Raw genomic sequence first — 27,290 nt, 5'->3', positions numbered from 1 at the left:
GTAGTACTGTGGTTATGTGCAAACATGTTATACCTCTCAGTTTCTAATGCACTCAATTTGGTTCACAGGACCCCGTTTTATTCACTGATGGCTTCATTTGTACAAGTCCTTCAGTGTTCGTCGTGTTAACTGTATGAGCTCCTTTTGCCTTTGGTATGATAAGCTTCTGTGTATGCGAGTGTGCCACTTATTTGCACATCTTGAGAACAGGTACTAGATGTACATGGTGATATCAAATAAACACCATTGGTATATATATTTTGTATTTATTCAGTCCATAAGAAGAATAGGACATGCTACACTGTGTAAAAGCTATAGCATTTGTTCCAGATGTAAATACTTGCAACATTTCACACATGTAAAAAAAATAGCCTCAGTGGTTGTACTCCACTTGTGTAAGTTTTTCATGACAGTCCATAGATATAGTATAATCTTTTCTATGTACACTACATGGCAGCCTTTTCTTGTGAAAATGCCGGCTCTCAGCGGGACCTGAGCATAGCTGTCAGAGTTCAGTAACACTCAACATCAGAGCCCAAAGCATTTGTTTGGGTGGGTCTAAGAAAAATATAGGAAAATAATAATGCCATGCCCGGACTGCCGATGACACAGTGGGTCGTGGGACATACTGAAAGATTAGAAATTAAGATGTCCAAAAGAGGTTTCTTCTTTGATGCTGAAGGAGAACCCAGTGCACCATCACTTCTGTTGCTGTGCATGTCTTATTCTCGAATTAAGAAAACTTTAGCATCCGTTTTACGTCCACTGTGACCAAGTTCTCTAAATTAGCAACAATTTTACTGTTTATTACAGTTCATAGGAATGTTTCGTATTAAGAAGTTAGTTGTGATGTAACAGTGCACAGGCATAATTGCATGAAGCCCAAAAACTTATGATAAAGTTCTCAGAGTCGTTTGATGAACGAGCTTTGCATAGAGTAGGCGACGACATGTTCATTTTAAATGGCCATGTGCACAGAGTCTAGCCTTTGGAATGCTGTAACACACGAATTAGGTGATGTTTTTCAATCAAAAATCATAGATAGCTGCACGAAGACCTCTCGATTGTGAAAACAAAGACCAGAAATAAAATTTTTTTAACAATTTTCGGCCGCAAAGAGCCATGCTTCCCCTTAATCTGCTGTGGCAAAGACACAACGACCACTGGCATCATCTATTTCTACTTAGGAGAGTTTTCTGCCATGTGTCATACACAGGCACCAGTGTGTGTCTGTACCATATGCTCTGGAATTGGGGATTTTATGTTAAATAAGCAAAAAAACTGGCACGAATTTTAAGCTGGTCATTGTTGCTATGGGTGCACAGACTGTGAAGTATGACTTGTAAAATCTGGACATGAGAGGGTGCCTATTTACAAAATGCTCATCCTTCTGTTATCCCCCAAATGGCACACTTTGTTCAAGTTGTTGTCTCGCTCAGCTTCTCTGGTGCTGGTCCATGGTAGGTCTTTGCACTGCGCTCGGGGAACTTACTGAAACTCAAGAAGAAAGAGCGGATTATCACTTCATGCTTTAGTGAAGGCAAATGAATACATATAAACATATAATGCAAACTGCAGCCTGTAGGCGTGAGAAATATAACCATGAGTTAGTGTCACAACTTGCAGCTCTACAAAACAGTTTTATGGCTGAGGAGAGAGTAGTGGCACGTGTGTTATGAAATCAACGTTTTGGGTATGTGTAATTTTCTCTTAGTTTCTTATACTGTGCACACAAATATCATTTTTGTTACTAATAGCATTATTACGAATAACATGGGTATGAATAGCAAAGTGGTCATTTTTAACCATTTTGATGCTAGTACTCATGTTGTTGCTATAAACACTATTTAATCATAAGGATGACTTTTAGTAGTGCTCAAAAAGAAGCAACATAATTTCCTAAAACATCATAGACCACGTTGGTGGTGCAGGCACAGTGAGTCATGTACTGCAGCACACACCCACAAATGCGCTGTACAAAAGTACACAAGGCAGTGCACTGCTTGGTTTGCTTGTGCACACTGAGTCTGCCATGTGTTGCACAAAGTGGTGCAAAGAATAGTGTGGTAAAGCATGGTGGGTTGCATTAATCTTACTATTAGCACTATTTTATTGTTACCAATTTTCATGCAAATAATAGACAGAGAAGTAAGCAGCATTTGAGTAAGAAGCAAGCCACGTAAAGAAAAATCCTAGGGAAGAAGACTTAATGCAGGCTGCAGTGTGGTAATCATATGGCCAGATATTTGTCTACAAGGGAACATCCAAAGGCATAGATTATCAATTTTGCAAACCGTATACAGTTTGAATAGCAAGGAGTGCTGATGCAAAACACACCACCCCTCAGCATAGTTGTGCCCTTTTGTTATGAATTATGATCCATGCCAAAGGAAACTTTCCAAATTTGGTCCTGATATTTCCGTGTCTCGATTCTACACTGTTTTCAGGATGTCAGTTGTAGTACTTTTTTTATTCATTTCTGTAAGGAGTCATTGTGTAAACAATTTAGCTTATTTTGTGACTTTTGATTTTGAAAGTGCTGTTGCATGCAAAAGAATTGAACGGATGCACATTTCTCAGGAGCTGCAACAGCACTTGCATAAAATGTGGAGGCAGCCATCTTAAAACCGTTTTCTGCTTTCATTTCATATGCAGTGGCTCAATGGCTCAGCGTGGCTTATCGTAGAAGGTTAAAAATTATAAGCACCAACCAGTTGCGGCTTATTATATCCCAGCAGTAGCCAAAACCGGCACAAAACAAGCTGTGTATGCATTTCTGTACACCGTGACTGAAAGAATGATGCTTATTATTTGTGTCAAAGAGGATTTTGCAGCACAAGCTGGACAAAGACGCCAAAGAAGAAACCGGCAGGACAGATGTGGTGCTGTGTTTGTCTTACCCGTATGTTCTGCATCTTTGTCCTACACCGCATAGAAGTTCAGTGATAAAAACAAGCACACTGTCATCATCCTTGCTGCTCTCCCTGTGGACCTGGCTTAGGCGACATGCCTCTCAGTCTTATAGCACTCTATGCGAAATGTCCCTAGTGGAAAAAGTAAATAGGAACTTACTCTCCGTTGGAGCCTGTGTAGTGGCTGTTTTTGTGCCGATTACGCTTGAAGAAGCAGAAGAATATGATGCAAAAGATGATGGCAATGGGTAGCAGGATGCCCAACGTGATGCCGGCTATTTTGCGAGCATAGCTGGCATTGCCTGGAATATAAGAAATCAATTTGCTCCCAATCTTGTTCACTTAAAGTGACCAACTCTCCAGTCTCATTGTGAACAAAGACACATTTCTGGAACTCTCTTACTGCCTCTCTTATGTATGCTTCAGTTGAAGCTGCCTAGTTTACGTGGCTAGGTGGTCACGTTTAATTTGTGCATCTTGCTTCTGTTTGGCAACTGTTAGCATACAACCAGAAGCATGTATAATATGGTGGTAGTTTTGCTGTTTCATCTCTAAGGAAGAAAACTAGTGCAGTTTTTGTTCTCAATTTTGTATACTCTTAACATTAGAAGTAAGGATAACATAAAGCTAGCAGTAAGCACAGTTATTACTGCAAATATTTGGTGTAGCGTTTACATCCAGGCAACATTGCTACATATACAATTTAAAGTTATCCATATGTTTCGAAAGCATATCAGCACACATTTTGAAAATGCTGATTTAAAGGGGCACTGAGGACAGCTTTATCCAATTGTTATTCTGTATAAAAATTGATTTCCTAGCTATGTTGACGTTTGTCCAGCAACAGAAAGATGCATTTATCGGCGAGAAAATCAAATTTAAAAATCTTCCCGCCAGTCGAATCAAACTTGCGACATCATTATCGAAAATGACGGATTGCCACTGTTTTGAAGCCGACGGCAGTGTAGCGTGGCGTTTGGGATCCGCGCAAAAGTCAGTGTCAACGGACACTCTTTACTTACAAAATCGGCGCTGATGACGACACCTATATTTTGTTTTCTTGTTCTTTTATAACTTATAAAAGCTCCATTTTTGGTGGGAGTGGTCTCTTTGTTTTTAGAATGTGACCCTAACCTGCAACACTGCTGTTAGCACTGTTCATTGCAGTGCACTGTAACACGTTTTTCACCACATGCCAGCGGCATGATTTAAGAGTTCAAATATTTGCGTGCCAGTCTGAAATACTCACTGATGCATGTGACGTCGACACCCCACGACCACAGACCGTACTCTTTGCACTGGCGCACCTCATGCCCCACAAGACGGTATCCCTCGTTGCACGTAAACCGCACTGTGCGCCCCACAAAGTTTCGGATCTCGCTCTTGCGACCATTGGCAGGCTTGTCAATAGCTGGGCATCGAATTACTGCAATAGCAAAGAGAAAAAGGCAGTGCATTCAGTGAGCCCTGTATGTCATTAATTGCAAATGTGACTTAATGATGACACACTGGGGTGTGTTTGTAATGGATAGGGTGGCACTGACGTGCTTGAACTCATAAAACAGTATTTTCATGTAAATGCCTAATGGTGATCTGGCTGCTGCTAGCTTGAAAACATGGTAAGAAGTGAAATACAGCATTCACAAAGCTATGCAGTGCAGCACCTAAGTTTGTTTATTTTTAAAATTCTGAATCTGCTCTATCCACCCTATCTTTAATCATACTGAGAGCCTGGTGTGCATCACCATTGAAAGGAAAATCTAAGTCATTCAAAAGCTAGGTAACTGGCATGGCAACTGCTTGCCATGTGTACTGGTGCATATGTTTTCCTCATAGGCATTGGAACATAGAATGTATTAGTGAGAACCAATATTAAAATGTTGTGGTTTAGGAATTTTGATTTACATTTTTTTTACTTTCTTTTCTAGTAATGCTATTGATTCACGATGCTTCTAACAATTCTGTTGTGCTCCAATGTTGAGGAGAACCTCAAGGGCTTGGTAAAATGACTTGCTAGTCTGAATAATGCTTGTACCTTCCTCTCGGACTTCCCTAGCCACAGCTTGAACAGCAGCCTCGTTAGATTTTGTGGTGGCAGCATATCTTTTGTCCCCAGTCACAATGAAGTCATATATGCAGGCCTTTGATCCAGAGCAAGTCTGTGAAAAGAATGGAAGGGTAATTCATGCATTCATTACACAATGAAAGCATATAAAAGCTAGACATGCAAGCATTTGTATGTTTGATGCGCAATATTTTTAAATGTGACATCTAGTAGTGAGCGTACAACAGGTCTAGAGTGTACACATTTTCTGCCTTTTTTTGTGTTGATATTTTTATCAATACATTTTCTTCTTTTTTCTATTAGCTGCAGTGGAAAACTATAAAGCTGCACTCTGTACTCTGATTCTTAGAAGCAGCATTTAGTATGACCGAGTGCTAGTAAAATTTGCACTTATATTTAGGTAGACATTGATTCTCTGTTGATTTAAACTTACATGTTTCATTATGACAAGTTTTATTGTTATCATAGCATTGTGAAATTGCATCCCATCTGCTATCAAAATAAGTTTAAACTTTCTTTTTAACTTATTCAATGCCATTGCTTTTGGGGAGGGCTTTCAATCGCCACTGTCACAAGACTGCAGTGGACACCATTGTGTGGACAACCACTGCATGCAAAGCTTTCATGTTATGCTAAAATTAGTCTACCTTGTACTTCCTCTACTCTTGGGCATTATAGATCTTGATCATCACTTCATATATACATGGCCATCTGTTTTTGTGCTGGCTGTTAATTTTGGCACTGTTGCCATCTATTGCTAGGTGGTCTTACATCAGCAACATCCTGTGCCCTGAACGTGAAATTTTGTGGTATCCTTGGCGGGTCTTCTAGGTACGGCAAAAAGGACTGGTCATCGTAGTGGCCAAACTTGTAGCCCATTACGTCGTGGTTGAACAGAGAGTTGGATTCGTTTAACCTCCCTGCAAGAGAACAGAACACAATGAGTAAAGGAACTGTTGATAATCGTGATCCTTTACTTTCTTTTTTAAAGGAGAGCTTTAGTATGTCTTCTTGTGCGACCCACTGTTCTCCTTATTCGATATGCAGCCCACTGCGGATACGTGGGATCATGAGCAAATAGCTCTTAGTTCTCATGCGTATTATCACATGTTGCACCTACAAGCACTGACTACTGAGGTTCTGAGGAATCAGCATTCTGCTACATTTAAATATTCCTATTTCGATGGTGTAAAGCAAGGAAATCGAGGAAAGGAACATGTTACATCAGGCTTACTATGGCAAATTTCACTAAATATTCAGCCTTTCACGGGTGCTTGAATCATAAGGTAAAAATGAAGATCTGAGTGGATATTTACATAGGTTTCCAAACTGATGGTAAATCTGGTCTAATGTGGCTGTAACTGGCACGAAGGCATTTCCATGTGGAGGCATCAAATCATTCTCCATGCGCCTATCCCAGTATCCAAGTAGCCCTCTTGTAATATTCTGAAAGGCAAAAAGCACACAACTTTCAACACACAAAAAAGCACCAGTAGATTTGCATAGACCTGGTGCTAATTATCACCTGGGCTTTACAGTACTTAGTATCAGACGCATATATTTTACCATGCGGTTTGTTCAGCTATGACATGACACACAATATATGACATGGTTTCTGACTGACAGCTTCGTACTATGTGTCGAACCGTGCATTGCTGCTGCAGCACACATGACAAGTTTAATATGTGCAAACATGCATGATGAGGCAAGCTTTTTAGAATAAGATGGAGTTCAATGTTCACACTGGTGTTAATATTTTCCTAAAAAACACACAAAACTCTGACTTCATCCTCAAGCTACTCATCAAACATTTTGCTTTCACGGAACTTGAATTTGAGGCCTTAATCACTGAATGAGCATCAATACTGTTTGGAGCTTCATTTGATCCCACGTGTCATTGAAAATTATGTACATCTTAATATACTTTGTGGGAAGTGAGAAAAAATCATTTTTTTTTTTTAAGATTTTGCAAGTGAGCTAAACGTGCACATGGGCCAAGTATTTGCAGAGTGCAACTTGATGTTCTTTTTGAGTGCTATTTAATGTCGCATAATAGGTGATCTCATGAGAACAGGTGGCTGTTTTTTGCTTATACGTAGTGGCATAATTTATCTATCCCTTATAGCTAACAACATGTCATCATGCTACAGAAGCATATACTTACTTTAAATTCCACTGGTAGAAAGACATTCAGAGAGAGCTGTTCGTCCTTGACCAAGACTTCCACTCCAGCCCCAGAATCAAACATGCATACAATCTTGGACATGTTGTAGTATCCAGTTGGCTGGTAAATTGTTACACCTAATGGGAGAAACAAAGCCAAAGAGTTACATCACAGGCCGATGTCATACACATGACAACCACTTGTGGATAATAAGTGTTCTGTGAGCTCCAGCTGAATGCTCGTCATTTCCATACATCAAGACTGTCTCTCTAATTCGGCAGTATAAATTTTTGTCAGAATTTACATTCCATATTTTGCTCCGAGATCTATACGTGTAGAGACTTTAGCCTTCCTTTCTTCTCCCTTTTGTGTTGCTCCACACTACAAACAAAGCAACTTATTTATGTCACCCTTTGTCCATTTCACTTTGCCTAGCAGAACTTTCCCACGGTACTGGCCACGATTGGAAATGTATGCTGCTGTTGTTTTTTGCCAGTCGTGTGGTCCATGGTGTATTTTACTGTTCGTATGTGGGCTTCGTGTCTGGATATTTCTTTATGCACAATAGACTGGCTAGCTGTTGCTTCCTAAACTGTTGTCTCATGAGCGGCAGACATCAGCCAGTAGAAGCTACAAATTGAATCTGTCAGAGGTGTTGCTTAATGCTTCCTGGCCAGTTTTCTGAGGGCATCTGAATACCGTTCAAAGGCCTCAAATAAGTGGGCATACCTTTAAAGTTCTGGATGCGCATGGTGTCATCCCAGAAGTAGATGAACTCGTTGTCGACGATCAGGTAGAGTTGGTAGTTGAATCTCGCCGCCAGGGGCCGCAGGTGAATTTCCACAGTCGAGGACACGTTGTCTCGAACAGCCACCGCGCTCAGGAAGGTGCCATTCACCATGCGATCTGCGCATGCGCATCAGCGTGGTAGACGCAGAGGCTGTCCGTTGTTGACACATTTTGATATTCGTGCGGAACAGCTTTCATTCCACAGCTGCATGCTTTGTTTAGCTACGCGTGTTGAATTTTCTGTTTGCTGAATGTCGTTAAGTTATATATGAGAGTGACCTGCTAGTTCATTTGTCGATACCGATCTTTGCGTGGAATGCTGAGAAGCAAGCTCACCTGTGAGTAACGTGCGGCGCACGCTCTCGAAGCGGCCCTGGATCTCGAGCTTCCCCTTGGGGTCGTTGACCCGCACCAGCACGAATTCGCCGCGTGCCGTGAAGGTGTAGTTGGCACGGTCAAAGGTCAAGAAGTGGGGGTCGCCAAACACGGCCGCTGCACGGGCCAATGTTTGCATGCGAGGACGGGAGAAAACCGTACTCAGATGATGGCGCCAGTGTGCGCCACAGGAAGAATCCCGCACGCAGGGATGCGCGACCCTTGCATGCTCATTTTTAGGACCGAAGTGTTAGCTATCTAAATAGCATTTAAAAAACCTTTTCATTAGAACAGACAGCAACGTCAGATTGTAGATATTGTGACAAACCATGCATTTTTGCCTTCTACACCTGCGTAGAACGCGCGAACAGTGCACGAATGCAGAACATGTGATGTACAACGTACCGTATTTACTCGAGTAATTTGCTCTTTTTTCATTAAATTAAGACTTCAAATGGGGATGCGAAAATTACGCGAAAATTTTGCGAACACGTCCTAAAAAACCCTGCGAGGTCATAACACTTTTATATACTGTATACTCGCATTTCTCATTGGCCAAAAAAAATTTGACTCGAAAAATATAAGACGCATACCCCCTCCCGCTCCTCCCTAACTCCCCGCAGGATGGCATGACGGTCAGTGCGCAGCTCAAAAGCAATAAACGCTCAATGATACAATCGCAAAGCCAGCAGTCGGAGGCAAATTGAAATAGCAGGCGATAAAAGGACGCCCTTGCATGCGACCCGGCTGACTAGCGGCAAAACGAACAGCAAACGGTTCGGTAGTTTCGGATTCCGGAACGCGCAGCTGTTCGTTCCAGGGATGGTGGTGGTGGTGGAAAACATTGCGAGTGGCGTAGTTCAACCTTCACCACTCGCACCTTTCGCAGCCGCACACAGCCACGCGGCCGCACCGATCTTCCGAAGCCTACCTTGCGAGCAATCCGTGCATGCTGGCAGTCTGGCGCAGTAGGGAGCATAAAATATGCGAGTGAAAGCTTTTCTTTCTTTTTTTTTTACAAACCCGAGTAATCAATTAAAGGTGAGCAAATTACGCGAGTAAAAACGGTAAGTAGGCAGGCCTTTAAATATGCAGCACTAAAAGGTCACAAGTCTAGCAGCAACACTATGGTTTATATAGCCACAACAAAGTTCGGGAAATTATTGGTTATTAATAATTATTAATTACATTAAAGGACCATAGGAACCAAATTTTTGCTGGCGTGTTTTTCTCTTTGAAACGATGCGTGCTACTTCTACGACATTTGTGATTTAGTTTCTTGATGCTTTTTCAGTTTAAACAACTGAACGATGGCTGTGACGTCAAATGTAGCTTTAGGCGACATGAAGCGTGCAAAAAAAAAAAGTCGCTGACAGTTGTCATTCCGGTTCTTGAAGCCAAACTGAACGATGACTGTGGTGTCAAAAGTTAATTCGTATCCACGTGAGGCTACAAAACTTTCACCGATGTCGCAGCAGCCGTCAGCTGGCTAGCCAGGAGGTGCGCGTTTCTATAATCCAGTTATTGAAACCTCTTCTGGCCTGCACTGTCGAAGCTATGCATAACTCACACTCATGACCCTTGTGACGTCAGGTACCAGCTGTCACTGATACGTCGTTTGTTATAATTCCGGCTTTTGAAGCAGCCAGGTTTCTAGCATTGTAGTGAACTAAAACCGTATTTTTTCGTGCCTCAGGACACCTGAAACTATCTTTTACGTCACGGCCATTGTTCGTGTGGTGAAACTGAAATAGCCTGATGGAAGAAATAGTTATAAATTATTTAGCGATCGTAAGCAAATACCGCATGTCCATGTGTTCTAATGTCTTGTGCATCATTACAGAGAGAAAAAAACCATGCAACTTAAATAAAGTGTCTAGATTCATTTAAGAGAACTATACAAGTACATTGCATGAAACACACATTTATAGGCATAATGCTTGTAATCTGTCGCATTACGCAGCGTCCCTTATAGCCCCATTTTTTTGTTTGTTTTTTTAACGTCAGCGTCTCTGACGGTTCGGAGTAAGCGGTCCTTACCGTATCCCGGCGGCTGGTAGGCGGTGCAGTCCTGCGAGGTTCGCCAGTACTTGTACTGTTGGCACGACTGCGAGTCGTCCTTGGCCTGCTGCCAGTGGCAGCAGTAGAAGAATGGCATGGTATCAATGTTCCAGTTGGACAGCGACGGAACCTACATGGGGAAGCAATGCGAATTACACGAGTTTGTCAGCTAGACCTGTACAGTGGCCTGGTGAGTGTGACAGGCACAGTTCCCATGAGGCTGCTAGTGCAGCCTGCCTTCTTGTGGACTGACTGCCTGGCGTGTTGTTCTGACCTTGGGTTAAGCGATCGCTGCCAAGTTTGGATTCTCAATGTACATGACACATTGCAATGTGCACGGTCTAGGTCAGGCATGTGCCCATCTGGCCGATGGGCATCATGGAAAATCAGACACGGGATGCCGACACCATAGGTGAATAGTTTTAACTATAGAGCTCCCGTGTGGAAGATACGCTATTTAGAACTAGTACTGTATTCGGCGCCGTTGTGCTTTGTTAGATGGTGGGCAGCCAAGAAAAAAAAAATTGCCCTCGAAGGTAGTACACTGCCTCTGTAAGGCACAAGTTGCACCCCTGGGACCAGTGATATATTCGCTCCCTATCGCCGCCGCCTAGTAGCTTGATGCAACATGCTAAAGGCGCATTAGGAACTGGTCTGTCTTTACAGCATCTAAATCTCCATCGGTTGTCTCCTATTATCTGCCTTAATGGACCTCTGAAATAGCGCGGATCTATTTTGTCCCGTAAGGTCTCGATGTTTTTTCTCGCCATTTTGCCCACAAGAATGGTGCCGAACGTGCAGAACGCAGTCATCCGATTGTCTGAGGTCGTTTCTGCAATAGCTCTCGCTGATTCGAAGCTGTGCTTGTTCACTGAAGTGGAACCTCACCTTCATCCGGCTGCTGAAGGGCAGGATGCCGTAGCTGAAGATCCGCGACGGCCGGCCCCCATACATGGTGTCCGCGGTGAGCATCAGCTCGCCTTCCATGTCGTAGCAGCAGGTCTGCCCAGAACCGCCCACACTGCGTCGTGCGCGAAGAACAACAGCTGCTGATCGAGTAGCTCTCAGCAACGACAGTGCTGTCGCGGTTTAATTATGCGGCACACGCTGTTGCGTACGGCGTTCTCCCGTCACATATGCCTTTCCCAGAGGGACCACAGTCGCCACTGTCGCTCTATAGCGTATAGTGACTATGTCGTTCGGCTGTGAGTCCTAGGACGCGGGATCGAATTCCGGCCGCGGCGGCCGTATTTCGACGGATGCAAAAGACGCCGTGTGCTGCGCGATGCCAGTGCACTTTAAAGATCCCCAGGCGGTTGAAATTACACCGGAGCCCTCCACTACGACGCCTCTTTCTCTCCTTTTACTCCCTCCTTCATCCACTGCGCAGTTGAGGTGCCCATCGCGATTGGAGACAGTTATTTCCTATTTCCCTCTGACTACCGCATGCGTAACCAGCACGCGAACTTGACCAGGCGATTATCGGGCGCGGTGAAAAATGGCTGTGGGGACCGAGTACGTCAGGTCGGAGCTCGGCGGGACAACTGTGTGGTCCGTTGCTCCATAAGTTACAACTAAAGACACGTTTGGAATTCATATTGCTGGCGCATCGCTTGCGTGATGCTGTCACTATGCCACGTCATTAAAATTGCACAGCATGGTGGAAGCTAAAGGTCCTGACAGCTATGTGCGAGTCAAACTCACTAAGTTGTTCGTACCTTAGTCTAGTTCATAACTGAACAATGCAATTTCGCTAAATTGTTACAATAGTCGAGACGTCAACCAGTGCGAACAGATTCACGAATTCTTCTTACAGTACTCAGCTCTGCTAATTGGCACACTTTGCAATGGAAACAACGCTGTGCTTCGCGTGGTGTAAAAAAGAAACGAACGAGGCGACATGGCGCGCCTGTGCCGTCTTCCTTCTCTCCCCGGAGAAAACAGAGCGCCAGTGTAGGAGAAAGCAATTCTGCCCAGTGGAAAACCGAGGTACCTCCCGGCACTGGAGATCCAACCCGGCATCTTCTACGCACGAGGCTCGTGTACAAACGCCTGTTTTACGCGCATAAACGACTTGCGAGAATACATTCTCAGCTGTCAGTCAGCCTCGTTCCGTATCGACTCTGGCTCTCTCTGTGGTGTTACCCTTATTCACCCGCGTTCCATATCGGCGGATGTCATTGGAGCTGGCGAGACCAGTGCACGTGCGGACAGTCCGCTGTACTCACGAGGGCCGTCCGGTGCGCACGCAGTGCTGGGCGCCCTTGTGCAGCGGGTCGCATTTCTTGGTGTACGTGTTGCAGTTGGTGTCGGGAGCGAAGCGGCCCCGGTCGAAGTCCGACTGCTTCATGGTGCACGGGCAACGCCACAGCGTCAGCGCGAACCGGTCCGCGTTGGTCTCGCGCTCGAACCACTCGTTGCAGAAGCGGTCCTTCCAGCCGGCGCCGTACGCGCGGTCCCACTGGTGCGCAAAGTACCAGGCCAGCGGCATCGGACGGCTCCAGATGGTCCTGCATCGTCAAGGGAACCAGGGGCGCGGCGGGGGGCAAGCGTCAAGTAACTGATGTACTGCTGCGCTTATCGTCGTGCTGGACGCGTTTCGGCGCACCGGGGTGCACACACATTTTTGTGTTTTTGTTTTATTTTTGCTCAACTTAGTTGTAACTGGCAAGAAAAAAACTCATCTGTGCTATATACCTCCGTGATCGGGATATCGCATCAGGCCGGCACGTGATGTCTGTCGATTCAACTGTTTGCACAAACTTTGTGTGGGGGAAAAAACTGCCAATTCTTGGTATTTGCAGGTCCCTTCAATATGAAGTTGAATGAAAAGTGTGCACAAAAACACGAATTTTAGGTCATTTCCCTACTAAAGTTCAAAATGATTTCTGGATACTATTAGTCAAAAGAAAGACTAGCTAGAACAAAGAAAAAAAGTGTGCTTGTCACTCATAATTATGGAGTAATCATTAATTGAAAACTCAAACTTTTTTTCCCTTCCATATTGGAGGGACCTGCGCATTAAGCCAGGAAGGTATAGCTGCGTAGACTATTGGTTATCGATTCATGTAAATCAAGACGCCGTCTCAGTGTACTTTTTCTTGCGTGCGAATGGCTCGAAGATCAGAAGTATAACCTATGCGAGCACTGCCTCAATTTCCACTGCAGCTCTCAGTTTTAACTATATTAACAGAGGGCGAGAGAAGAGTAAAGCGCGTACGAGCGTGCAAATAAAGGCTTACGGCGAGCCCCTGTAGTCCTTGGCGATGGCGTTGCCGTCGGTGAGGTTCATGCTCAGGAAGCCGAACTTGAAGTGCACTTTGTCCCAGTTGTAGCGTTCCCGGTACATCTCCATGTTGATGGTGTAACGCATGTCGCCGTTGCGCATGCCACTCGACAGCGTGTCGATGTACGTCAGCTGCGGGTACTCCAGGTCATCGCTGCATCGTACGAGAGAAAGACGTGGCAATTTTCCTTACTCTGAACGCAGCTCAAAATGCATGCGGTGGGAGGTGCGTCGTGCTCGAGCATCTTTCGTTGTGTCCTTTAATCATATCCCGAAAAAGGACACTGTGAAGTGTCATTTTGAGCTTGATTAGATGAAACATAGCACGTGCCATAAATCGACCAAAACGCAAGCAGACAGGTCACAGAAGAGCAGGCCGCGGCACAGTCGGTGTTCGAAACGAAATTTGTCGACTCACTTGTATCCCCACAAGTGAAGCTGGACGTTGGTGTTGTTGTTGTTGATGAGCTTCTGTGGGTTCCACTTTATTCGCATCTGTTCTGGCCGTTCGGCCTTGTCGTTGTCGTCCAGGATTTCGATGTCTTCAGCCGCAAGTTCCGGCGGTTCTGCAGGCATACGTTGCGGGAGAGCATTAGTTATGAACGGTGCAAATGGAACGTGTGCGGGCTTTTAAACAAGGGGTGAGGCGCGTCACTCGTCGCTAGAGCATTTCTGCACGACGGCACAACAGAATGTCACGTTTAGTGAGCTTCGGCGGCTTTGCTGAGCGCGGACAACGAAGCCCGACGCTATGCGTAACTTTATAAGAGCTGATGCGCGAGGTCTTCGTTCGTTACAAGGTCGCCCTTTTCTCCAGCGCGTACACCGAGATAGTCTTCAGTGTCGATGCTTATGCTTTCACGAGTAAGCGTAGAAAATTACCGACGAAAACGTAGCAAAACAGCTGCTGGTTAAAATTAAGAGCGTATGAGTTGTAACAGACGTCTTCGTTGTAGTGACGTCTTCGCTCCCTACCGTCGCCGCCTAGCAGCTTGATGCAACACCGCGTGCCTAGAGCGGCGGGCTGGAGAGGAGAGCTAGTCGAAAAACGATTGTGTGCGAAAAACTAATAGTGTTCTATAACTACACAGATATGAAGTCACCATCATATTCTCTGCCTCAACATATCGAAAAATCTAAATATCTTAACAGCTGTCGCTGAATCTCGCGTTACACAGTGGTCTTGTCATTTTTGTAATGGCTGTATTAAAAGCTGAGTTATCTATCCAGCATTTGAATTTCATCATTTTCGCATCTTTCCCTCTCCTCTTGGTAACATTTTTTTTTGCGCTGAAAGCTCGGCGCTTCTCCACTGGCCCCATTCGCTCGGCCTAGCACCTGATTTGTGGCGACGCGGCTGACTGGCCGCGGTTTTATAGGTGCGTGATATTTGAAAGAATCTGATATCCATCTCTTAACCGACAAACGCAGAAGCATGAAATGGAGGAGGGCGCGAGTGTGAAAAAGTCGCGTGTAAGGGCTCGCCAATTTTTGCATGCGATTATGAGTTCTCGGCTGCGTGTAGAAGTGTATTATATTTGGCTCAAACGTTCATAACAACACAATGTAGTGATTGAGCGAGTTTATGTGCTCTCCTCAAATGTGTTTCATGGCCCCGTTAAAGATAGCAACACAGGCAATCTAAAACTTAGCCCGTTGAACTGCACAACAAAGCAGTACTTCGAATCCTTCAGACCAGCGTGAACCGGAGTCGCCTGCCTGCCTCCGTCGTTTCCATTTCTGATCCCACATCTTTCAAGAAGGTATTTGCACGACCAGTTATTATACAAAGTATACTAGTAGATAGCTGCATATTTGTTCTTTGTCTAAAAACCGCTTTTTTTTCCTATCCTAAATGGCCCTGCGAGTAAATGCGTAAATAGACACGCAGTCCCCACTGCCCATTCTAAATAGTGGCCTCCACGGTACCGCACCATGTTCGATGCCCCTCGGAGGGCGGTGTCGATCCCCCCGTTCAGAGAACGGTTTACTCACGAACATAGAAGCGTCCGTAGAACATTGCGTCACGGCTTCCCTGGGAAACTGTGAGATCAACGTATCCGTGGAATATGACGGGCGGCATGAGGCAGGTGGCGTGGTTGGTGTCGCGGTAGATGGCCGGCAGCCGGTGGCCCGACATGTCCTGGAACTGGCACTCGATCTTTTCGTTGGGGTCGAAGCAGGGGCCCGTGACGTTAATCAGCGTGCCGCCCAGCATAGATGCGTACTTGGGGAAGAACGTCAGGCGCGGTCGACTCGTGATCAGGTGAGGCACCAGCTCTGCGCAACCACGACAGTTTGGCTATTTACGACCAAGTATTATCAGTACTGGAAAACATTCAGGTTCCTGAGAAAAAACGCAATGAGTAACGCAGAAGAACCTATTAATCTGTTTTCTCGAAAGTGTACCCAATGGGGCAAAACTCTACTGAACGTCCGCAGGACGTCTCAAATGTCCTCAGGACGTCCAAGGGAGTTTCAGTGCTGTAAGGATTCTGGCGACAGCCCGTCTCGTTAGCTGCGTAGTCGGCCCGGGACACCTGCAGCCGGGGTCCCTGCGCGGCGATAGGGATCTTGTTCCCACGCCCTGTCCCCGCTTGGGTTATTGGAATCGAGACGGAGGACTCTGCTGCCGTTTGTAAACAACATTGTTCCCGGAAGATCGACCTGTGCGGTACGGAGGCAGTTAGCGACCGCCAACCCGAGCAGGGGTGGCTCATCCATTCTACTGTGCCGGCTCACTGGCGCCTCGCCCATTCGGACTTCCCGGAAGACGTGTCCGGCTTGACAGCGTGAGAACTCTCGTTCGGACGCGAAGACAACGCTTTCTCTGATGGGGCGATGGTCCAGCGGCACCCTCACTCTCTCCGGCGAGACATGTGACAGGGCGTGTCCCTATGTGAAGCGTTGTGTGTGTGTGTACGACAGCGCAAGTTAGGCCACGCCCAACCTGGCGAAGACCTCCTCGAACCTGGGGAATGCTAGGGACCGGACCCTTTTAAAACCGGACGACGAGTGCCGTGAGAAGGAATCCTCGATCATCCTCAGATCTTCTCAGATCCTCCGACCTTCCCCCATCACCCTCCAATGGGTTCCTAGATCTTGTAAATAATGTAAATAAACCCCCTGTACAGTTTCCTTCATAACCAAGTCCGACAACGACATTCGTAGAAGGGACCTGCGGCGCTGAGTCAGCTCACTAAAGGACCCCTCATCTCTAACAGTGCCTAATGGGTACTTTCATTCGCATGCATTGTCTTGGTATTCACTGTTCTCGCGATCTTAGATTATTTTAGTCAGTTGTCGAGTGCCAAAGTCTGCGCGATCGTCTTACTACGAGGTCACCTATAGGTATGCAGCATATCATCTCACCCCACTTGATGCAGGATCCGTGCCAGATCTCCTCCTCGACCTCGAAGATGTAGCGGCCCTTGATGCCGTTTCCTTCGCCATGCTGCGGCAGGTTCTTCACTCGGGGCTCCTGGGAGTAGGGGATGAACTCGTAGTACCGCGTCGTGTTGCCCGCGTTGAAGCCCACGAACGGGTTCTCGCCGTTCTCGCCGTTGTTGACGTCGTTCACCGCGATCCAGTCGATCTTCTCGTAGTTGAACATCACGTACGTGCGCCGCTCGTCACTGGCCAGCACCACTTGGTACGTGTTTGTCTGTCCGGAAAATGGGTGGAAGAAGAAAGAAAGGAAAACTGCATTCCTTTAGCGTCTCGCTGCGGCTACACGTGGCTGAAATGTGCTCCTTGTTTCTCACTTTACACCAGGTGGCTCGGATAAATGCACGATGTGTGTTTTTCTATTGTCGTAATGCGGCAACTTATGCTGAGATATTTAACTTTTAACGCGACTACGTTGAGGAGCTCGTGTCGCAGAAAAGCCAGTGTCGTCGGCGGCGTTGGCCGTGATATAATTGGTTTTTTGGGGGAAAGGAAATGGCGCAGTATCTGTCTCATACATCGTTGGACACCTGAACCGCGCCGTAAGGGAAGGGTAAAGGAGGGAGTGAAAGGAGAAAGAAAGAGAGAGGTGCCGTAGTGAAGGGCTCCGGAATAATTTCGACCACCTGGGGATCTTTAACGTGCACTGACATCACACAGCACACGGGCGCCTTAGCGTTTTTCCTCCATAAAAACGCAGCCGCCGCGGTCGCGTTCGAACCCGGGAACTCCGGATCAGTAGTCGAGCGCCCTAACCACTGAGCCACCGCGGCGGGGCTTGGCCGTGAGCGAAAAATGGCGCATCTCGGTGGACACCTGAACTGCGCCGTAAGGGAAGGGAAGTTTCCTTCCCTTAGGGCGCGGTACGGGTGTCTAGCGAGAACTGTGAGACAGGCGTCATTTCCTTTCCTTAAAACCAATTTTCATTTCATTTTCCTTTACTTACGGCCCGGTTCGGGTGTCCACCGAGATATGAGAGACAGGCGTCCTTTCCTTAAATGTCCAACGGGCCACGCGTTGCGCCGAACGGGCGATGCCGTTCCGTGCACTCCTTGGCAACGCTGCAACACGCTGTCGCGTATCACTCTTAAAAGACGAAGCTTAAGTGTCCTCCAAATTTTTTATAGCCTGTTTTTCGATGTAGCGCCCGGGCGAGATGGATTGATAGAGGCAGTGAGAACTTAAAGCTTGACATATGTTCAGCGGGCGTCGAGAAAAAATGGGGAGAAGGGGGATTTGCAGTCGGACTGAAGTGTCATTTCCTTCTTCGAAGTGGAGTTCCAACCTGAAGCATAAAACGCGCAGTTTGCCCTGAAAATACGTACCACTTAGTACCGCACATGCTACAGAACTTTGTGGACACGTTATTTTCTGCAATCCACGTTTCTCCACCATCGCTGGTACATCTACCTATATCATTTGCCTCAATTGATGTAATGTGTCTTGCACAGAGAACGTTTTGGGACCTCCAGCTTGATATCCTAACGGCAACAAAGAAAGCAGGCTAGTTATCTGTCGTGTAGTACACCTGCAATCACGAAGCTTTGTCCTGATCAATCACAGGTTTCGTGCAAACTGATAACGCCTGCTGGTTTCATTTCTTTCGAGCCCCCATAGGAACTGGCGTAGTTAAGGTCGAGGAAGAGGGGTGGGATTGAGGAACGAACCCGGTGGAATGTCGTGCCGTGATTATAACGTCACTCTATTTCGGCCAATCATCGTGGGGCGTCGCATTTAATTTTCTACTCCTTTTCTTCTCACACTCATTCGTGTTATTCCAACGCCGCATAACCCCGAAAGTGCCCCTAGCAGTTGTCGCTGCAAAAGAAAGTGCCATAAACAGGAAATGTTTTTTGGTCTAGCGAACACTCCGTTTAACAGGGTTATTCAGGTCATCGCGGTTTATTGAACTACGAACTGCTGTTCATTTCACGTGGAGACGATGCTACTGAAACGCTCCCTAAACTCTCCTCTCCGATTACTTAGCACGCTAGGCAGCCGCCACCGAGGTTGTATTCTCAACTTTCCCGAAACGAAAACGTGAAGCGCAGAATAGGTGAGGACAGACCTTGACGTTTTCCTTGCTCTGCATTCCCGTGAGGGTCATGTTCCTCCAGGTGGCGATGAGCACGAATGTCGGCTTGAAGTCGGCAGCGCCGATCATGCCCTCACGAAAGTCCTCGAGGGCGCGCCGCTCCAGCCACTGATCCGGGTCCCGGTCCGAGTGGTCGCCGATGCGGAACAGCCGGAAGTAGACGCCCGACTCTGTGAAGCAGCGCCGGGCATCATATAGATTGGTCGCATCGTTGTGCATTATCACGCTTTAACTAACGCTTTGCTGCATGTCACGTGCATTTTTTAGAAATATTACTGGGGCGCTTCTACAGGGGATTTGTGTGTGCTAGTTTTTGTCGTCGAACGAATTCTATGAGCAGATTTAAAGATAAGAGTGTAAGACAAATGTAATGTGTCACTCGTCTTGTAAGCACTGTGCAGAAACTTTCAGGGAACTAGTATGGTTAGGATTTGGATTTGAGGAAGATTTTTCGTATAACATCCGCTGCTAGTCGCAGAGGGTGCGCCAACACCCAATCTCGAGTCATCTTCCTCAAATGCACATCCTGTCCTCGCTAGTTCCCTCGATTGTTTCCAGCTCGTGGTAGGACAAATGACATATGACTCATTAATGGCAGCAGAGCCAATGGTAGCACGGGATTGAGGTCACAAATCATGTATGGAACGCTGCAGCGCCTCTTCGGCACCATCTCCTCAGCGGCACTTGCATGCACGGTGTGTTGTCAGTGCACGTTAAGGATCCCCAGGTGGTCGAAATTCCGGAGCCGTCCTCTGCGACACATCTTCCTCTATTCCTTCTTTCACTGCTTTCCTCATGCCTGCCCTCTCGACGCGGTTGAGCTGTCCGTTGAGAAGGAAGACAGTTACTGTGCTCACCGGGTATATCCCGCACCATGCTCTGGTAGCTGAGCCACGGCGCGATCAGGGCTGGATCCTTCTCCCGGATGGTGTCCTCGGGCCTCATTGGGAAGCGTACGGGAAACCGGTACGTGGCTGGCGCACCGCTGAAGTGAAGGTAGCCGTTTAGGTGAACCTGCACAGTACCGAGGGAAGACAGTTGTAGATATCCAGATAGAACAAGAGAACCGTCGCTTTGTGTCAAGGAGCCCTCTATATGCCTTGCATTCTTCACGTTCAAAGAAATTTATACACGTGCACCTCATAATCGCATGCACTCACGATAGGAATACGAAACGACGTTTTGCGTTGCAACATGCGTGCGTTTCTGTAGTCGTAAACTTTACACAAACTCCAAAATCATGTTGGCGTACGTTTTTAAGCGCTTACTGGTATACGATGTTATTTTCTTGCTTTTTTTCACAGATACATGTACAAAACTAACTGAGCACTTGATTATCACTACTTCCGTACTTGTCTTCTATTATCAGACACGAACTACGCATGAAAGCTGTAATGCACGTGTTAAAGCCGATACCTTAGTACACTTCACTCCGATCACTTTGTGATCTGGAACTTGCGTTTAATATCATAGCCATCTGTATTGTGCTAAAAACCGGAAACGTCGGACGTTACAGCGACTTCCTTAGCTCGAACGCTCGATGGCCTGTACTCTACAATGTGCAAGCGTTTTAGCCAACCTCGAACACCTTTTTCAGGGAACCTTTAAGAAACTCGCGTAGACGATGGCGCCAACTTTCTCTGTAATATTGAGTAACTCTGTGGAGCAAAGGCCTATGCCATTCATCTCCAATTAGCTGTGGCCGTGCAACAATACGCGTCCAATTTCACGCCATGATGCAGTACATCATGAATTAGAGTATTCTAGGTTCACGAACTTCAAAACTGCACGGGACAAGGAAAAGAAGTGGGACGCTCAGAACTCGTCTTGTCTGCTGCCCTTCTTTGTGCTCCCGCCCCTCGAGTTGCAACATGTTAGAAAAGCAACCGCTGCCTTCACCTTGATGTACTTGTAGTGGAAGCCGAAGAAGGGAAGCCTGGCCTGCAGAGAGACCTCGCTCTCCTGCTTGCTGGAGTCGATGGTGACCAGGTCATAGCGGTCGTACGGGTACATGAGCGTCTTGCGGAACGTCTGGTAGTCGGACGGACGCTGTGGGTACACCAGCCGGTCCTCGATGGCGTACACGTCAAAATCGGGCGAGCCGCCGCCCCCTGCGGTGGGCGTGCAGAGAAGCGGTTGCTTTTTCATTTACTTTCTTGCTCCGCCGGGCTTACTGAATGCCGGAAGGTGAGCAGAAGGGCCAAGGTGATGAACACTGCAAGCGACTTATTTTTCGCGAGCTCAATATTTCACGAATTCGTGTAATGTCAAATTATTGGAATATTTCACGAAGCAGAGGTGATATACTCTCATTTTACACGAGTAATTCGCAGGACTAATTTCTCGCGTGTTCTACGTGATTTGGGAAAATCGCGAAAATGAGGTCACTGTGAAAATTAAGTCGTTTTTACGGTAATTTAAACGGAGACAAGCCTCACAGCATGCAGTAAAGAACTGACATTTGGCTGGCTGGCTGGCGACACTGGACCGAATGAGAAGTTCAGAGCGGTACTAATGGTTTATGTGTACCATGCGTGCGCTGGCGCTCCGTGTCATTGTCTTCCTCCTGAGCTTACCCATGACTGCACTAGTTGTAAGCTAACGTAATCAGATGCGGACACCTCAACCTTTGTTGACCTGTCTTAGACGTGAGCGGGTGCATAAGCAGTGGTCCTGAACAAGTAGTCTCTGACCTTATTGTGGTGTGTGCTCTTGTTTTGCCCTTAATATGTTTATCAATATAAGCACGGATATATAACTGGCATTTCTCATTCGTATTCTGTCTTTTGCAGGTGACGTCGTCACGATGAAGTTACTGCAGCTGTCTTACTTTTACCAACCACCATTATTTTCTTTCCGCAAAGTTATTGTATCCAATATGCACATATACCTATATATGCGGATATGTCGACGGGCAAACTTGTAATAATTAACAAAACATTCTTATGAGGACCTGAAGTCCCGGATGGCTATCAAAGCTTCCGCTTAAATATTCGCAAATCTGTGCGGCATATGGGATCGCACTACGGCTGCATTCGTTCAGAACGGTTACTGCTTAACAGGTAAAGCTTGTACAAGTTGTTGCGCTTGTTGGGCCTACACATGCGTAGGCCCTGCTGCGCTTCCAGCAGCTCTGCTTTTCTTAAGCGTTTTACATTTGCGCATTTACTTTTTGGACGATTAACCGACATCTGTGGAGTTTCCAGAAACCTGACCGTTTCGTATCTTCAGTAATCATCAGGAATAAGGCTGCTATCGCCACGTTGAGGGGTCCCCACCATTTGCTTTGTTGTCAGCGTCATCGCTAAGTTTGATCACGCATGCAGATAGCGCTTACTGCTGCTGCGTAATCCCTCCAATTGTCGGCTCAAACTGTATATAGATATACGAATATTTTGGTGGAATAGATATTGGAGAGATTCCAGCAATAAACTAACATTCTTGGCTTGATGTCGTATGCGAGCCTATAGTTAGCAAGTGTGACTGGGCAAACGCTGTATTGTTTGGCGCTCAGACACCGCTCGATGAAATGGCGTCGTCGCATTTAAAATTACTTGGCCCAGCCATTCCCGCGGTCGCATGACATCATAACCATGGGCACCTTCAGGAAGCAGGCTTTGGGTGCTTTGTTACTGACCGTTGTATGAGTTTTCGGAATTCCCATGAATCTCGCTGTCCTTGCTTGTGCATATATGTCATTCCTGTTATTAACGCGAGAGCATTAAGGAGCCCTTGACGCAGAAAAGCCGGCGTCATTGACCGTGTGCGAAAAATCCACGAAAAATCCCCAGAGAAGCAACCTAGATGGGCCACCTATGTGGCATGTGGGCGACCTAGATCACATGACCTCGTGGCGTCATCACAACCAGCCCACCGGATTGTGAGCGTATACTGCCCACCGTGGCAGGTGGCAGTTAAATCAATGATTGGTCGCGAGAGATTGCTCGGTGAGATCAGCCTGGTTCGCACAAGCTCCACCGATGGCAGCACTTGCCATCGCACCCTTATAAAAATGGTCTACAGACTGTCTATAGACTTTTTACAGACTGATTTTTTCTGTTCATGCTCTACAGACTGTCTATAGAAAAGAAGTCTATTAAAAGTGTATGTCCATAAATATATAGATTCTCTATGGACGGTCTACATGATTTGTATTGCATTTATAATGTTCTCTAGGGTTTATCTGCAGACTGTCTAAATACTGTATAGACAGAAGTCTATAGACAGTCTATAGAGCGCCTCAAGAAATTTTTGTAAGGGCAGGGCAGTGGCGCATCACTTAAACGCTGCACCACTGCGCCGGGAGTGGTATAAGGCCTCACAAGGATATATGGATGTCTAGAATGACCAATTCCCCGTACATAGGCATTATGCCATTAACGCTATCGCGCCAATTTTTTCGCTTCCTTTCTGTTGCTGTTATCCGACTCGGTAAATCAACAAACTCGTCTGTGTCTGTCTCACTTATGCCATCTATTGTCGCGGCTTATGTTTCCAAGGGTGGTGCACGCATTCTCTATTCGTTTTTGTTTTTTCTCAGACGCAGGAATTTTCGCATTCGCGGCCTATGGGCTTATCATGTGCCACCATGCAATTCTTCGAGATCCCTATCATCAAACTGGACAGCTTTGTTACAGGAGTGTTGAAGCGTGAGCTGTTAAGTGCTGCACTAAGTTGGAGGTAGTCCCCAGTAAGCCTATTCGTAAATTTGTCTTGGAGTACTTTAACCTATCTGCGTTGCGTTGTTCAGATTCACATCGTATGAAAAAGGTGTGGCATAGTTGTTATGAATATACCTACGTAAAAATTTAAAATTCAGTGTGTCTGCACTAAAATTCCTGCAGGAAAATGTATGAGGAAAGTGCATTGATATTATTCTCAATGTTGGCATTGCTCACAACCAAAATGACGAATCATTAGCGAGGTCATCAACTCAGCCTGCTTTTCGATAACCGCAGAGAATACCCGCGCTGTAATTCCCACCGGCAAGCTTGCATTAGCAGTAGTAAGCCGCTGAAGCAAAGGCCATCGGCGTTATAAACCTTGTACAGATTATATCCTGCTAAGTTGTTTTTTTTACGAATGCGAGGCATAGCATGGGTAAAGAAAGAAAACCGCTGGCAGTGGAAAACATACATATAAAGCATATAGTGGAAAAATTAAGATTCTTTTTTTTTTTGCTTGCGTTTTGCACGAGAAAAGAAATAGAAAGGTGGGTTTACAGGTGTGCTGGTCGGGGGGGGAAAAGAACGCCGGTGTTGAGTAGATGGACACTGCACCTGCAGCAAACGGCTGCTAAATAACCTCTGCTATGGTCCATATCTGTTTCTATTATCGCCCTGGACGAATCTAATTTGGAATGATCGGCTTGATAGTCGCTCACAAAGGAATAAAACGATGTACATGCATAGTGCACAGTAGCGAATCACAGAATTCCAAATCAGTATTGAAGCTTTGTCCATTATTCGTGAGCAGCCTGGTGTTTCCCTACCGGCAGACAGTGAGCAGCGACAGCTATATCACGAAGCCACACCCAAGAAACCGTTGGTGTTAGGCTTAGCTCGTAAGTAAACCTTCGTCATCGGTACAATCCCTGTGAACGGCTAATCACATTGAAACAATTCACCGGTGCACTTACTGCTTCCGGAGCGCGCGTCCTGCGCGCAGCAGAGCGAAGAGATCCACAGCAAGCAGACGATGGTCCATCGCACGTCCGCCATCTTTGTCTTCGAAATCCGACCGCCGCCGATCCCGCGGCAGCGTGCCCTCTGCCCAGTCGCAGCGATGAACTGGCTCGGATCGGCCCGCTGGATCTTATCGCAGGGCGCCGTTGCGTGTCCCGATAACGGAGCGAGGAGTTGCCTTCGTGACGAAGTACACCTGCTGTTTGCTTTACAGAAGAACTCCCGGCATGTTCTGAAATTGGGGAGAACGACGCGCCGGCGGCGGTCAGAGAGACTCCAGTCCCGGTCCGCCTGTCTCAACACTCTTGGTTCCTTGAACTCGGTTCCGCGCGCGCTATTACTTCTTTCTTATTCATTGCACGCAAGTTTTGGCGCGCTACTTACGAGTGTAGTCTGCGAGCAGAAACGCGCCCTGACTAGTAACGTATAGCGCGGCTCCGTTGAGAAAGAGGGGCCGCTTCGCATAGTACGTGACGTTGAGGTTCTGCCGCCGCCAGGTCCGCGTTTTCCTGCAGAGGCCGTGTTTGAGCGATGAGTCCAGAGTGCGGCACGCGAAGGGCGCGGTTGGGAGGGTGAGGAGAGAGGCGAGGCTTTTGTGCGTGCCTGCCTTGTTATCCAGTTCGTGCTGCGCCTTCCCTGCATGCATGCGACGACTCGGGCCATCGCGAAAACATGCTTCTGTTATCCGTTCCGCCAAACAAAGGTGCGCGTTTCGAGTGTATACGGGTTACAAACTAGGGACGACACCAGATGGGCGTTTATGAGGCCATCTGTTTTAAGCTTGCGGTCAGTTCAGCTATCCTTCTCGAGCTCGGAAAGCATTGGGAGGCCGCTACTACGGTGCTTATGATATTAGCAGTTGTTGCGACCTGCTAGATCTTTTCCTTCATTTTTGTATTTTTCTTTCAATAAACCACTACAACTGCTACTACGCTAAATTTTTCGTTCCATTTCTCATCGATAGCTCTAATTGGCAAGGGCTTTAAAGTGTGACCTTCATAACATTAAGTGTGTTCATTGTTTCGACCTGTTGAAAATATGGTGACTGAAAAAAATCGAACGCAATTAAGCGACTGCACGTAAGGTTTGTTTACATTAATCACCCTAATTGTAACGGCTAAGTGAATCTGTCGTTGATGGGGGTGTTTATGCACTATGCGATCGGTCGTAACTGTACGCATAAAGATAGCACGTTGGTTATATAGTTATGCGCATTGTTACAGCTGTCTCATTCCTTGATAACGATTGCTTTATCTTATATTCCCGCTGCAGCTTTGGGAAGGGTCTGTGTTTATTGGAAAAGGGGAAGGGTAATTATATAGGCAAGCGAGCATTCAATGTTTGGTCATCGTTCACCATTTTGATGGCGATTTGATCTTCGCTGAATTTCTTCCTGCTGGTGCTGCCTTTATTGCGCCTGATTTTCGTAGCAGTGGGAGCTGTCGCTGTATTGCAAAAGGTGCACGTAACTAGCAAAGCAATTATTTCTGGATGTGCTCGTATTGGGATCGCTGACGCTCTCACGTGCACATTTTGTTATTACTATTATTAATCGTTAGCTATATTGTGCTGGCCTACTCTAAAGCCAGCTGAATTATCGGCTCGCCACTCAAATGAGCTGAGATAACACTGAAGTCTCCCAGGAATGTGCAAGTATAAACACTTGCGATAATAGAATTCCCCGCAGACGCGTGATGTCCTTTATCTTGCTCAGACTGGCTTTCGCAGACTCGTTACACCCTAAATATTCACGCACGTTGCAAAGCAGAAGTAAAAATAAAAAAGGAACAAAGACGCATCGGACGCCGAGTCCATAAACCTTTTCGAAGGCAAGCTCCAGGCCGGAGCCCGTACGTTTCATAATTACAGGGCTCAAAAATAAGATGACCAAATAGGCAGCCAATCACTGCTCGTACCTACGAGGGAACACTTTTGTGAATTCGGCTGAAAAAGCAAGCCAGCACTATAAACAAAACAAAGCGAGAACTCTGCCTAATGTCCAGCTTACCGTCTTAGTCCTCTTTTCCGCCAGGACGTTCACAGAAGGATTCCGATTAGTTCCAGGGCCTATATATTTACCACCGTCAAGTGACCACACGGGAACGTGTAGAAGTGCGATGTCTCTGCGCGTAGTATTCGTACACGCTGGTATCCGCGTGTCCGCAGCACTGCCGTCGTTACGAGGAGACACGACCGTTAGCCACCCGGGATACGATCCACGGGAGACCGTGAGATAAACGCTGGCGTTCTTTTTCTCGCTATCGCCCTTTATGTTCTTCTGAGGTGTTTGCTGGAGTGTTAAAGGCGGAGGGACAAGCGAAGTGCACTGAATAGGCAAGCTCCTTCAACGCAGTCGCCGTTGCCCTTCGCCTCCTTTCTCCTTGTCCCCTCTGCCTCCTCGCCAGGAAAGGC

General features: G+C 46.6%; 1 protein-coding gene across 2 annotated transcripts; it reads right to left on the bottom strand.

The window, feature by feature from the left end:
- Nucleotides 1-250: 250 nt before the first annotated feature.
- On the bottom strand, nucleotides 251-27,265 carry mesh (sushi domain containing 2 mesh). 2 transcript variants are annotated; one of them, XM_077662435.1, is made up of 21 exons: nucleotides 26,887-27,265; nucleotides 24,833-25,110; nucleotides 21,094-21,305; nucleotides 20,052-20,208; nucleotides 19,168-19,364; nucleotides 17,025-17,316; nucleotides 15,648-15,932; nucleotides 14,071-14,218; nucleotides 13,609-13,806; nucleotides 12,595-12,876; nucleotides 11,255-11,387; nucleotides 10,346-10,496; nucleotides 8,267-8,422; nucleotides 7,871-8,047; nucleotides 7,142-7,278; nucleotides 6,294-6,423; nucleotides 5,749-5,897; nucleotides 4,948-5,071; nucleotides 4,162-4,338; nucleotides 3,073-3,214; nucleotides 251-1,497 (listed from the first exon to the last, which is right to left on the bottom strand). In XM_077662435.1, the coding sequence occupies exons 2-21, from the start codon at nucleotides 24,912-24,914 to the stop codon at nucleotides 1,419-1,421; spliced, it is 3,408 nt and encodes a 1,135-aa protein (XP_077518561.1). In that variant the 5' UTR covers nucleotides 24,915-25,110; nucleotides 26,887-27,265; the 3' UTR covers nucleotides 251-1,418. The 2 variants fall into 2 exon arrangements, with proteins under 2 accessions (XP_077518561.1, XP_077518562.1); XM_077662436.1 differs by having other exon boundaries at nucleotides 251-1,491.
- Nucleotides 27,266-27,290: the final 25 nt, after the last annotated feature.

The sequence above is a fragment of the Amblyomma americanum genome, chromosome 4, assembly GCF_052857255.1.
Source record: "Amblyomma americanum isolate KBUSLIRL-KWMA chromosome 4, ASM5285725v1, whole genome shotgun sequence".
In the NCBI taxonomy this organism is placed as follows: domain Eukaryota; kingdom Metazoa; phylum Arthropoda; class Arachnida; order Ixodida; family Ixodidae; genus Amblyomma; species Amblyomma americanum.
Note: the sequence above shows the minus strand (reverse complement) of the source record. Positions and strands in the feature narration are given on the sequence as shown.

What these genes read in the sequence shown, in the direction of transcription:
- mesh (XM_077662435.1), bottom strand. Translation starts at nt 24,914, where the DNA reads ATGGCGGACGTGCGATGGACCATCGTCTGCTTGCTGTGGATCTCTTCG. An exon ending in CATGGTGCGGGATATACCCG is followed by an intron (nt 19,365 to 20,051) that starts GTGAGCACAGTA and finishes GCTGCTTCACAG; the next exon opens with AGTCGGGCGTCTACTTCCGG. An exon ending in CTACCAGCCGCCGGGATACG is followed by an intron (nt 8,423 to 10,345) that starts GTAAGGACCGCT and finishes TGGCCCGTGCAG; the next exon opens with CGGCCGTGTTTGGCGACCCC.